Source organism: Miniopterus schreibersii, assembly GCF_964146895.1.
Source record: "Miniopterus schreibersii genome assembly, chromosome: 5".
NCBI classification, from domain to species: Eukaryota; Metazoa; Chordata; class Mammalia; order Chiroptera; family Miniopteridae; genus Miniopterus; species Miniopterus schreibersii.
Window position 1 is genome coordinate 48812460 of NC_138106.1, and position 13796 is coordinate 48826255.

A 13796-nucleotide genomic window follows, 5' to 3' on the forward strand; every position below is an offset into this window, starting at 1 on the left:
CCCGCCCCTTGACTCGAGGATCCTGGTCCGGCCTCCAGGCTCCTTCCCGCGTTGCGACGCACGCCGCTCTGGGAGAGCCGCGGCACGGAGGTGCTCGGTAGGAGTGGGGTGCTTTGGTGGAAGAACGCGAAGCTGGGCAAGGTAACGGGACTGCGGTGGTGGCTGGGGAAAGAGCGGGCCCCAAGGTACCAAGAGGCTGGGACGCCAGACTTTTGGGGCAAGTAACCCCGAATGTCGGAGCTCTTAACGGGAGAATAGGCCTGCTCCACGCCCTTTCTGTGGAGATTTAGTGTGGAAACTGAGGCCCGGGGGCGGGCGGACTCGAGGCACAAGGCCTGGTGTTTGGCCCAAGGCCTGGTAGAGCTCCAAAGTTGGGTCTGGAATGAGGAATAAAGGAGCCCGCGTCCTCAGAGCCTCGGTCCCTGGACCTGGCTGGAAGGCGACGCCGTTACCTAGGCAATCGTTTTGTTAACCTGTTCCAGCGGGAGTTCTCTGTGCTGTTAGGATCCAGAGGGTCAGGGCGCGTGAAGCGGGGGGAGGGGGAGGGGGCGGAAAGATTCGGAGTTCGAAACTGCAGATGTTTAGAATCAGTTGCAACTAGATTTGCTGAGTTGTCTTATTTATTTACTTCACAGTGATCCGTGGAGGCAGTAACCCCACAGCCAAGACGACCAGATTCCCGAAAGATCAAGGCCGGAGCTTGTGCTCTGGCAACAGGGTAAAAGCATTTATAATAGAAAATAGTTGTCTCTTTTTTTCTGTCAAAAAGTTCATGATTTTAATAATAGTAAAGATGAGAGAAGTGTTGTATTAGAGGAGAAGCACCTCCAAAAAGGTTAATGCTGTAATCAAACTCTGCTCTCTAATACCTTAGCTAACTTGTCAGTTTATTGTTCCAGGCAGGAAGATGAATGTGTTTCCCACAATCTATCTGCTTGTCTAAATTTGACTCTTTTAAAGTATACTAGACTGTTTTTTGTGGTAGTTAAGTCAAACCCAGAATCTTTGGGTTTGAACTTAATATTTTACAGCGTGACTTTGTGCAAACCAAAGTTATATACTCTCGTTAAAATGGGGGGGGGGGGCGGAGATAATAGTTTTTACACTTTAGAGTTGTTGAGAGAATTAAATGAATTAATACATAAAAGCATTTAAAACTCATAATAAAAGCTCTCCAAACTGTTATTATTATTGAGGCTTAACTCTAATGCAACATTTTAGGGCCATCCGTGGTGACTGCCTTCTCTTCTAAATCTTGAATTATTCTAGGAAGTAGGAATTCTTATTTTGTTTATTTTACAGATAAGAAAATTGGTTCAGGGAAGCCCAGTCCTCTGACCCTATCCTCTGTATTATCTGCTGCATCATCTGTTTGGCACTTAACATTTTATATAATTATTTTATTCTACATATATGTATTTTTGTGTTTATGTGTGTATGTATACTTTTCCTTCCCAATCAGAACATTAGCAGGGAATATGTACTATATAAAATCTTTGTGACCTTTGCATCTAAAATAGTGCTCCCCACACGTTGGGTGATAATGTTTCAGTGATGTTTTATTACTTTAGTCAGAGGACAGGAACAATGTTTTAAGCCTATTTTACCTAAAAAGTAAGGCTTCCAACCAGAAATCTGAGGTTTCCATTTTGTATCAAGGAGAAAAGCAGAGGGTCAAGAAATTGAATTTTGGAATGTTCAAAGTTTGTGCCTTTATTTGTTCTTTTTAACATGTATTTATTAAGTTCCTACCATATGCCAGGCTCTAGTCTAGCCTCTGGGAATATAGCAGTGAACTGGAGGGAAGAAGGCAGCTATCAAGGGTGGTCTGAGTTTTGCCCTCATGGAGCTTACCTTCTAGTGTGAATTTTCTGCAAACTGTGTTGTACTAGCTTAGGAATGAACAAATAGATTAATAAACTAAATACAGTCCAAAAATATACCCAAGTTTAATTTCAGATTGCTTCTGTTATACCTCTTCATGATTAATTCCCTCAGGAATTTATGATAGCCATGTACATTTGTTCTTTTTTCATTAATCAATAACCTCATCTAACCTAAAAAATTAGGTAAGATTCCTATCTTACACCATTCATAAAAATAAATTCATGTGTATTGAAGATATAAATAAAGATGTAAGTTAAATGAATATGTAAATACAACAAAACCATAAAAAACACTAGAAAAAATTAGGAGAATATATATTTAGCTCTTAGGGTAGGGAGGACCTTTCTAAGCGTGATACCAATGACAGAAGCCATAAAGGAAAAGATTGTTAAACCTGACTACATAAAAATTGTAAAACTATGATAAATCCAACTTCAAGGAAAATTCATCCTATAAAGTACTAGCATAAAGACATGTACATTGATATTCATTACAGTATTGCTTATAATAGCATAAACTCTGAATGACTTTTCCAATAGAGGGGATATTTAAATATACAGTAGTCCCTTCCCCCTTACCCATGGGAGATACATTTCAAGACCCCCAATGGATGCCTGTAACCACAGGTAGCACCAAACTATACATATTATGTTTTTTCCCATGTATACATACTTATGATAAAGTTTATTAATTAGGCACAGTAAGAGATTAACAACAATGACTAATAATAAAATAGAACAATCACAATATTAAACTAATCAAAGTTATGTGAATGTGGTCTCTCAAAATACCTTATTGTACTGTAATCACCTTTTTACTTAAAGGAAGTACTTTATAGCTTCTCTTTGACATATCCAAATTGGCCAGCATCACTACTATTGTGCTTTGGGGCATTATTTAGTAAAATAGGGGTTACTTGAATATAAGCACTGTGATACCAGGACAGTTGATGTCATTACCGAGAAGGCTACTAAGTGACTAATGGGCAGGAAGAGTGTGAAGACGCTGCACAAAGGGATGATTCACATCCAGGGGAGAAGGGAGTGGGTCTGTTCAAGATTTCATCATGCTACTCAGAATGGCCTGCAACTTAAAAATTATGAATTGTTTATTCCTGGAATTTTCCCCTTAATATTTTTGGGCCTCTATTGACCCCAGGTAACAGAAACTGCAGACAGCAAAACCGTGGATAAAGGGGGAACTACTGTATTTTGATTCACTCTTTTAGAGGAAGCATAGCTTAATGCCGCCATTGGAAAGAATGAGATAACTATATCCACATTCTTGGAAAGTTGTATGCCAGCTATGTGCTGGAGTTGTGCCGGACTTTGTTTAAAATATTTCCTGAAAATTTTTTTTTTTAATGATTCATATTTTATCTAATAAGGGATGATTTGGGGTGCCTGTATTATGGCCAGCTCTTCAGTATAAAGGATGGACAGTTATAGAGAATGATAGCTTAAAAAAGTGAGTTAGAAGTAAGTGATTTGGGGTATGTTTTGTGTTTTTTACTGTTTTACACAGGAGGGAATTTTAAACATTGTAATTAAAACCACAGACTTGGAGTCGGACTGATTTGGATTTGAATTCATGCTGGTGGACCCATTACAAGTTTCTTAAGTTCTTCAAACTTTGTTTTCCTTATCTGTAAAATGGAGATGATTATGGCTCTACCTTATAGTCTTGTTGTGAGGATTAAATAAGGTATGCATATAAATGTACTTAGCACAATGCTTAGTACATAGTAAATAATATATGTTAGCTTCTGTTTATTACAAGTAAGTAAAGATTATACTTTTTAAAGTGATATCTTTGGGCTTTGAATGCTTTAAATTAAATTTTAAAAAAAAAAAATCTTTGATTTCAGAGAGAGGAAGGGGGGAGAGAGAGAGAGAGAGAGAGAGAGAAAAACATCAGTGATGGGAGTGTCATCATTGATCGGCTGCCTCCTGCATGCCCTGACTGGGGGTTGAGCCTGCAACCTGGGTATGTGCCCTGACTGGGAATCAAACCACGGTCTCCTGGATCCTGCTCAACTGCTGAACCTTGCCCAGCCGGGCAAAATTTTTTTTTAAAGAAAAGTTTTAGCAACAAATTGAATTGGGATGTGGATTTAAAAAAATGTTTAAGAGAATTGATTTTATTCAGAATGTTTTTATAATCAAGCTTTGATAATTACACAGCATTTCTGAGTTGTGTGTTGGGGATCCTCAAGACCAACCCCAGGTTCAGTGATTTGCTAGGAGGGCTCACAGTTCTCAGGATATAGTCATATTTATGGCTGATTTATTGTAGTGACAAAAAGATAGAAAACAAAATCAGCAAAAGGAAAAGGCCCATGGGGCGAAATCTAGAGAAAAACAAGTGCAAACTTTCAAAAATCCTCTCCCAGTAGAGTCACACAGGACATTCTTAATTTCTCCTGCAATGAGTTGTGAAAACATATTAAAGTGTTGTCTATCAGGGAAGCTCTCTAGAGACTCAGTGACCAGAGTCTTTATTGGAGGATGGTCATGTAGGCATCCTCTGCTACCGTGTACCAGAATCCCAAACTTCAGGAAAGAAAGCAGGCATTCAGCATAAATCACACTGTTAGGCACAGTGAGTCATTCTTATTAGGGAATGGTAGAAACCTCCTGAAATCCAAGTTCCTAGACACTAGCCAAGGGCCAGCCTTGTAAGGAGACTTTTGAAAAAATAGTAGTCTCAGGCCTATGCTCACTCTTTTATGCATAGGGGGTTTTTCTTTTATGATAAAAGAAAATATTAATTCCTATTCTAGGATTGTTGTTCAGATTAAAAAGAGCAAATGTGAAGCCCTAGGTACAGTTCCTGACTGTTAGTGAGTACACAATAAACAGTATCTGCTGTAGCTGTTAGAATAAAGCATAGGGGGCTCTAGCTCCTTTAGAGACACACTAGTTAGAAAAACTAGAGTTTACTATAAGGGAGAAATGAAAACAACAACAACAACAACAAAACCCTACTCTTCATTTCTCAAAGCAAGCAAGCAAAGATAAACACCTTTCTAACCAGTCACAAAATAACTCATGTCTGCACTTACATTAATTTAAGTAATTTTAAACACCTTGTTGACCAAAGTAGCTGGCCACACAGGTGAGTGACTTTGGGCTTGAAATAGCTGGTCAGCAAGGTGTTAAGTTTTCGCTTATATTGAAGCTATATTTTCAAACATTTAGGGAGTGAATATTTTAGGGTATTATATTTGACCTTTATTTTCCTGATTCTGTTAAAATACAGGTGATATGAGAAATGAAGCCAACAGGTACAGACCCAAGGATCTTATCTCTAGCTGCTGAAGTTGCAAAAAGTCCTGAGCAGAATGTCCCTGTTATACTGTTGAAGTTAAAAGGTAAGAAAATCTTTTTGTGATTGGCTAACACTGTTTAAGGAATAAAACAGTTCCATTATGTGTACAATTTTAGTATTTGTTTCTACAGTGAAACCTTGACATAATGTACTAATTCGGGCAAGGGGTTGTCTGTTAAAGCCAAAAGTCCGTTATATTAATAAAGTAGGTTTTCAGAGTGCTTACGTTAAAAAATTGACAAATTAGTTAGTGTACCTGTTTTTACTTATGTAGAACAGACATGTTTGTGTAATTAAGGTAACTATGTATGAAAAGTTTAACTTCACAAAAAGGTTTTCTATATGTATTACTGTAATTTTAAATTTATATTAAATAGGTCTCACATTCACCAGTCATCTCAAGTAAACAAATGCACACATCTGGGGCATGGCTTGGCTCACATTGTCAGAACATTTGCCAGTACATGTTAAAATTGCTGCAGAAGGTCATGCCACATTACAGTAGAACCAGTTACTGAGCATGGTGGGGTGTAGTCATTTGCCGAACATTGTTTATGAGTGGTGACTCTTGGATTTAAATATGTAGATTATAGTTGTAGATATGTAATACTTATTTATGTTGGCGAAATTACTAGTGTTTTTTTCCAACATATGACCTATTCACTAAAATTTGTTAAAAATAACAGTGAATTAATAACAAACAAAAAAATAACCTGTTAATTTAATTATAAGCAAATCTTGGTTAAAAGCATTTTAAAATTAATGGTGTTAATTTTTACATCTTCTTTTCTTTTGCCTTAGAAATAATAAACAACACACCTTTAGGAAGCTCAGAGTTGAAGAAAATCAAACAAGATATATATTGTTATGACCTCATTCGATATTGCCTCTTGGTGCTCAGTCAAGATTGTTCTCGAATCCAGGGTGGTTGGACTACAATTTCCCAGCTTACACAGATATTAAGGTAAAATGAAGCAAGTCAGCTTGTTCTTGAGGAATATATTGGTAGATTCTTATTTTCAACACTTGCTTCTTTTTATTCACCTGCCTAACAAGCATTGGCAACCTCCTGTGATAGATTATGGTTGTAATTCTTCTCCGTACTATATGTTGTGTATAACTATATATTTGTGAATATTTCATGAAAATTTTCTTCCATAAGTTCTGTGAAGATGGTGATCATGTCTTTTGCTCACCATTGAATTCCAAGTGCCAGTAAACTCTTTATTGACACTAAGGAATATAGGAAGAAATGAAGATATTAAGGCACTGGCTCTATACTGAAAAAATTTACAATAGAGGTGGGGTCACAGTCATGTGAAGTTATTGTATAAGGAATGAAATAGATGCTGAAATGAAAGGTATAAGCAAAGTAGTATAGAAAAACTGATATAGAAACTATTCATTTCACTTTGTATTGACTTAGCCATCTGAACTGTATATTTATTAGGTAACCCAGGTCCTGTCAATAGAATTTAGAAGGAGCATTTACTGATCTACTGCCATGCTAGAAATTAAGAGAAAAGAGATAAAAATGTTTTTATTTTAAAGAAGTCAAAATAAACCAGATGTTCTCAGTGTCTAAACCAGTTCCCATTTAACTAACTGAAAATGGACATTACTAAGTGGATCTTAGCTTTGAAACTGCTTATTTCTAATTTGTTACTAGATGAAAGAGAGATTCAAGGTCTACTGTTAGAAAAAAACAGTTAATAGTGTACATACTATTCTTTTTTATACTTTGATTTTCAAGATTATTTCCTTAAGTAAATAAAGCTTTATGTCTTTGTTTTGATCAGATATGTAAGCTCATGAAAATATTGGTTGATCTGGCTCTCTTGAGTGGAATCCAGTGTTTGTGAATATTCAGAAAATGTAATTTCATTTATTAATATTCTCAGTCAAAATAGGTACTCTTAAGTAAGTAACTTTAGGAACCAAACAGAAACTGATACATATGAACATTACTCCATTAACTTTAGGAATTGATATGCAAAAACAAAAACAAAACAGATATGTTGAGCATTAGCCAGTTAAGTTTTTAGTGTACTTGTATGTAGTCACTGTTGTTCATCATTGTCCACACATTTTGTGGAAAAGCCTCAGATAGCAGCAGTACTTACTCATTACACATATAGACACCATTTTTGGGTTTTCTCTTCTGATGTAAGGGATATGCAGTCAGATATTTTGCAGATTTTAGGAAAGTAGATCTATTAGAAAGTAGAATTGGTATAAAATTAGAGTGCTTGATTTTCTAATCTGTCCCTTGCAGACTAATCTCACCCTGGGTATTTTTCAGCTATTTGATGTCTAAAACGTATAAGTTAATACAAATGAGACTAATGAATTAGACTAATCAAGGTATCCTATTGCTTTTAGAGCGTTTGTATCCTATTCTCTGAAAACTTGCCTTATTTCTCTTTATTGTGAGTCAAGTGTATTTTGTTTCCTGAAGGGTTGACAAGTAGGTTTTTAGGACACACAAATCTTAGCTCTTAAGTATAGGCAAAGCCCAGAAGACTATTACTTTTCTAGAAAGTTGTTAAATAATTTTCCAGCAAAAGTTCTTTATTGGCTTGACAACCAAAGGAAGATATTAAAAATTCTTATTAAGGCACAGTGTCTATAGAAGCTTTAGCATTCAATTGAAATTTATAATGAACACAACCTGAGTCACAAACTTGTGCTCTTATTTCAGCCATTGCTGTGTGGGCTTAGAGCCAGGAGAAGATGCAGAGGAATTTTATAATGAATTACTTCCATCAGCTGCAGAAAATTTCCTGATTTTGGGGAGGCAGTTGCAAACATGTTTCATCAATGCAGCTAAGGTATATGTGTTTATTTAGTATTTTGTGTTTTGTAGCCAAAACAGTTTAATTCTTGAGAAGATGTTCCATGTTATTTTTCAAATGTGCAATATTTGGCTGAAAGTACAATTACAGTAGTCAATTCAAACATTTTTAAAGTTACAATAAAAAAAATGGCTACATTAAAAAATTTTAAGTGCTGACTGAAACATACTGTATGACTTTTTGAAGGATCTGCCTTACTACTCAACTTTGAGCGGCACCTGTAGACATTTATTTCTATAGCATTTTCCTAAAACATACCTTCTGCTTAGATTAACAGTAGAGGAAAGTGTTATTCTCTAGGTCCAAGGCGAGTGACTCCAATGGTGAAGCAAAATAAAAGTGAACTTCCTATTTGATCTTTTAAATCTTCTCTAGTCAAAATATTTCAACCTTAACATAGGGTCATTTCAATCCAACAGGTATTTCTTGGGTGAATTGTACTAGATGCTATATGTCCTTTTTTTCTGACCCATGGAATTAAGAATTTGAAATTAACCCCAGACCGGTGTGGCTCAGTTGGAGTGTTGTCCCGTGCACCAAAAGGTGGGCACGGTTGGAGTGCACGCGGGAGGCAACCAATGGATGTTTCTCTCTCACATCATTGTTTCTCTCTTTCTCTCCCTCTCCCTTCCTGTCTCTCTATAATCAATTAAAAAACATATCCTTGGATGAGGATTAAAAAAATAGTAATAATAAAAGAATTTAGACTTAAGAATTAACTTTAATTATCTTGGAAGTATATTGTTAATTTCTAAATATTTGAGGATTTTCTTGATGTTTTATTGTTATCCATTTCTTATTTAATTCTCTCATGGTCAGATAACACACACTATACATCTAAATCCTCTGAAATGTTTTCAGACTTTTTTTATGGCCCTCTATATGTTTTTATCTTGGTGAATATTTCTTTTTTTTTAATATGTCTTTTTGTTGATTTCAGAGAGAGGAAGATAGAGGAGGAGAGAGAGATAGAAACATCAATGATGAGAGGGTCATTGATTGGCTGCCTTGATTGGCTGCCTACCCACACCCCCTACTGGGGATCAAGCCTGAAACCCTGGCATGTGCCCTGACAGGGCATCAAACTGCCATCTCCTGGATCACTGTTCAATGCTCAACCGCTGAGCCACGCCGACAGGGCTCTTGGTGAATATTTCATTACAAGCAGTCCTTGCGTTGCACAGTGCAGTCTCAACTGAAACACACATGTCAGAGCATTGTAAAGGTTTTAATATGCACAAGTTTCATTTAACATGGTACATGCAAAAGCAAGCACTCCATGTATACTGGAATATGAATTCTGCAGTTGTTTGTGTAATGTTTCATTAATATCAATTAGATCAATTTGGTTATAGAATACATAAGGAATCATAGGTCTACAAGGCTGAAACTCCTTTACATTGGAAGAGTTCTTGGCTATATGTTCATTTGGACCTACTGCTACATTGGACATTGAGCAGATTCACAACTTTTGTGAAATATGAAGAGAAATAACCAAGTCGACCATGGGGTATTAAGTTTTATTTCAGATGCTTTGAGTATGTAAGGAATAGACATAGTCTTGCACTTGAAAAAACTCCCAGGCTAGTAAAATAGACGATATTTAGACATTTCTTTTAGAAAAACCTAAGACAAATGTATTATTAATTAAAAACAAACAAATAAGAAATAAAAAAGTTATGTGAGTGAAACTGAATGACATGTACAACAATATGGACAAGTGGTTTGAGTGTAAGACTTGTTGGCAGAGGATTTAACTTAGTGGTAGAATATATGCTTTCTGTGTTATAGGTCACAAACTCTACTTGTAGAATGTCCACTGCCATTTTTGAGGGATGCTAGCACTAAACCAGTATTTGTATATTTGCTAGATTTAATTTTATTCAGGTTGATTAAAGTGGCATGAACTATGGAAATTTTGTTGGACTTGATTTCTTTTTCTGGCTGTGCCACAGACTAACTCTGGGTTTTTATCACCTGCTTTCACTGTACTGCAGTTTCTTTGTAAAATGAATAGCTCAGACCATTATGAAAGCTTTAGGTTTTCTTCAAAGCACTTTAATATTCACCCTTTAAGGGCAATAATAATTATAGTTTTTCCATTTACATATAGTCCTTTAATACTTTTCATTATACTTTCATATTATTTGTTACTGTATTTGTATAGAAATAAAAAATCCTAAATACTGTTAGCTAAAGGACTTAAAGATGTTAATTAAAAACAAACAAACTTACAAAATCACTAGAGTTCAAATGGAAAACATCAATGTGATGGATAACATTTTGCTGGAACTAAATTGCTGATTTTGGATTTAATAAACCTACTAGTTGCATGTTTTATGCTAAAAAAAAAAAGCCTAACAGATGTTGACATACTTAGCTTTTCAATGCACTCTATAAACACATTTATAGATTTCAGAATAATTGTCTCAAGTGGGCCTATTTTTAATGATGAGAAAAGGATGTTGTGTCTAAAGCTTATTTTAATACTAAAGTATTAGATTTTTTAAAAATAAAAAATATGTGATAATGTATAAGAGGAAAAAAATTGTTTAGTACATACATCAAAGGGAATAAATCAGCTACAGAAAAAGAGGACTACTTGACCGCAGAACAAAATTGAAAAGGGGGATAAAAAGGAAGTTATAAGAAAACTGAATTTATTTATTAGTTCTATCTACGTAGGTGTTTCCCAATCAGATTTTTTAAATTAGCTGGCATATAGGTAGGAGATTACATGGCAGGACATTCTGGTCTAATATATATATTTATATATATGAATGTATCATATAAGGCTATAAATAATGTATATGATATATAAGAATAGAAAACACCTATGGGAGAATTTCGGAATGATTTAAGGGTAAATTGTTTAACCAGTCTTAGAGGCCATAAATTTATGGGTGACGTTATTTAATGGGTTTTTAAAGAAAGAAGTCTAGGAACCCAGCACTGTCCTTTGAGGTTGACAACAGTGAGGATTACCTGCTGTGTGTTTTGGTAAAACTGGCAAAGGCAGTTTATTAGGCTAAAGAAATTCTTGATCATAGCAATCATAATGCTTTTGCTGTTGTCATTACTTTAGTGCTGCAGCACAAACATCAGGACATGAAAAAGATTAGTGGCCTTTATACAACTTTCTACTAAAGTTATGTGACTAGTAAATGACAGAATTGTGAATGGAATCTGTGTTTTCTTTCCCATAGTGACACATACTCTAATCTAGAATAATTTTTCACCCTATATTCCAGAAAAGAGGCAGGGAAAATTGTCATTTATATATTGAATAAATATTGATTGAATATTTGCTATGTATCAGAATTGTTTTTAGATACTGAGTGTATAGTGGAGAGCTAAATAACATGGTCTCTGCCCTCAGGGAGTCAAAGAGCTGCAACTGAAGCCACTATTAATAATGCATATTGTAGTGATTTTCAACCTTGGCTGTATAACCAAACCACCCACCTAACTTTGTAAAAATACAGATATCCAGACTTTAATTTTGGAGATTCAGAATCAGTATGTTTGCACCAATGCCTGTGCATGGTATAGTTTAAAAGCTCCACAGGTGATTCTCATGCATAGCTAGTGCGGAGAAATCCTAGTGTAAACACTTGTAGTTTTTATACTACTTTCACTGTCTTATTTAACCTCTGGGTAACAATCATTTCTAGTAAGTAGAGTAGGTATTGCTAGCCTGTAAGCACAAGATTTATAAATTAAGAAAGTAAAGGCTTCCAGATCATTACCTCATAAATACTATTAGATCTAGAAACCAGGTCCTCTAATTCCTCAGAGAGAAGTGTCTCTCTCTCTCTCTTCCTTTAATAAAGCAACTACAGATAACTAAATTGGTTTTTTTGTGTGTGTTAAGGGTGAAGAAAAAGATGAATTACTACACTTTTTCCAAATTGTTACTGATTCTCTCTTCTGGCTAGTGGGAGGCCATGTTCAACTTATCCAAAATGGTAAGAGAAAAGATATTTAATGTAACTGATAGTCATTATAAATTCATCTGCTAACAAGTTGATCTTTTTTTCTAAAAGTACGTACCTCATTAACTATATGCATAATCATAGTTAAATGAAACCATGTTGAAATAACACCACATACAACAAAATAAAAGCCCATTTGAACATTCCAGCTTCAAATAGCCAACATTGACAATGTAAATACTATATTAAGGGTGAAGTTGCTAAAATATAACTTTCTCCTTAGCTTTTTCTATTTAGCAAATCCAAGGTAAGAATTAATGATAATTTTAATAATTTAGGGAGAAAATTTTTTTAAGTTTCAAAGATTACAGTTGTGTTTTAGACTTAGTTTGAGAGAAATCCCTATGTACAGAGTATATATAATTTAACTCATAGACTATTCATGTAAGAGTAAACCTTTATATAATGACATTTAACTTGAAAGCTATCTTATAGGATATTTCTACACTTACATTGAAAAATAAAGTATTTGTTAGTGTTATATTATGTTTTCTTAAGACTGAGAAAGTAATCCTTAATGGTTATTATGGCAGCATTTCTATCTTCTTGAAAGATTTAAGCTATGATTAATATAATTATATAAGAATAATACAAAAACACTGATTTATTTTGGAAATTAAAATATAAACTGAATTTTTATTTTTTTCTCTTAGAATTATTCATGCATATAATTTAAGGAGTCAAATAGTTCTATGAAGATTATTAAACAAAAACACAATCCCTGGTTCTCATGCTTCATTTACTCTATGTCCCATTTCCCAGGGCAACTACTTTCAGTTTATACAACTAATAATACAACTGGTAGTTATATTCCTATAGAGCTAAGGAACATGCTTAGATACTTCCTTTTTTTAAAGAAACAAACATTATTTCCCTGGCAGGTGTAGCTCAGTGGTTAGAGCATTGGCCCTTGGACTAGAGGGTCGCAGTTTTGATTCTCAGGTCAAGGTCACGTATTTGGGTTGCAGGTTCAATCCCTACCCCAGTTGAGGTGCATGTGGGGGGCAATCGATCAATGTGTCTGTCTTCCATCGATGTTTCTCCTCTCTCTCCCCCTCTCCCCATCTCTTTCCCCTTTCCTCCCTTCCACTCTCTAAAAATCAATGGGGGGAAAAATATCCTTGAGTGAGGATTCACAAAAATAAATAAGCAAATAAATAAATAAAACATTCTTTTCCCATTATGGAATAAATATTATTACTATAAAGTTCCCAATATAAAGAGCTATTTTACAAAAAATAGAAAGTACTTAGTCTCACTATAGTGGGATGTAAAAGGCCTCATAAAAAGAGAGCAAGAGAGAATACTTGAATAATTTAAAACATGTGCCGTATTTTCCTTAAAAAATAATAACTATAACAAAAGTGACAATATTCCTCAGATCATCTGTAGATTTAAAATATCAATAGTAGATATTAAAACTAAATTAAGCGATTGTGAAATTTATATGCAGAAAATAAGTGGGTACAAAATTGGAATCTCCAATAACCTTTTCTCTCTAAAGAGTCCGTTGCTTTGAGAAATGGCTGACTATAGGTCTGGAGTAGGAAGTATCTGGAGTAGGAAATATCTGAAATACCAGATAGGAAGGTAGCAATCAAAGTGTATTAGGATTCTGTGAAAAGGACTCAGAAGCCAACATAAAGGGCATCTACTAGTCAAAAATGGTAAATTTGAATGGTAATCAGGATAATAATCACAGTGAATTGAAACACATCAAATACTGTCA

At 34.9% G+C, this 13796-nt stretch overlaps 1 protein-coding gene across 2 annotated transcripts in view; it reads left to right on the forward strand.

Moving 5' to 3' along the window:
• Positions 1-15: 15 nt before the first annotated feature.
• Positions 16-13796, forward strand: part of IQCB1 (IQ motif containing B1) — a 49985-nt gene continuing 36204 nt past the window's right edge. Inside the window, exons 1-6 of one of the 2 annotated variants that reach the window (XM_081139100.1) lie at positions 16-141; positions 636-718; positions 5149-5260; positions 6019-6181; positions 7919-8048; positions 11947-12040. In XM_081139100.1, coding sequence (XP_080995226.1) covers positions 5161-5260; positions 6019-6181; positions 7919-8048; positions 11947-12040 — 487 coding nt within the window. In that variant the 5' untranslated portion in view covers positions 16-141; positions 636-718; positions 5149-5160. The remainder of the gene's footprint in view (positions 142-635; positions 719-5148; positions 5261-6018; positions 6182-7918; positions 8049-11946; positions 12041-13796) is intronic. The other variant, XM_081139101.1, reaches the window with a different exon arrangement.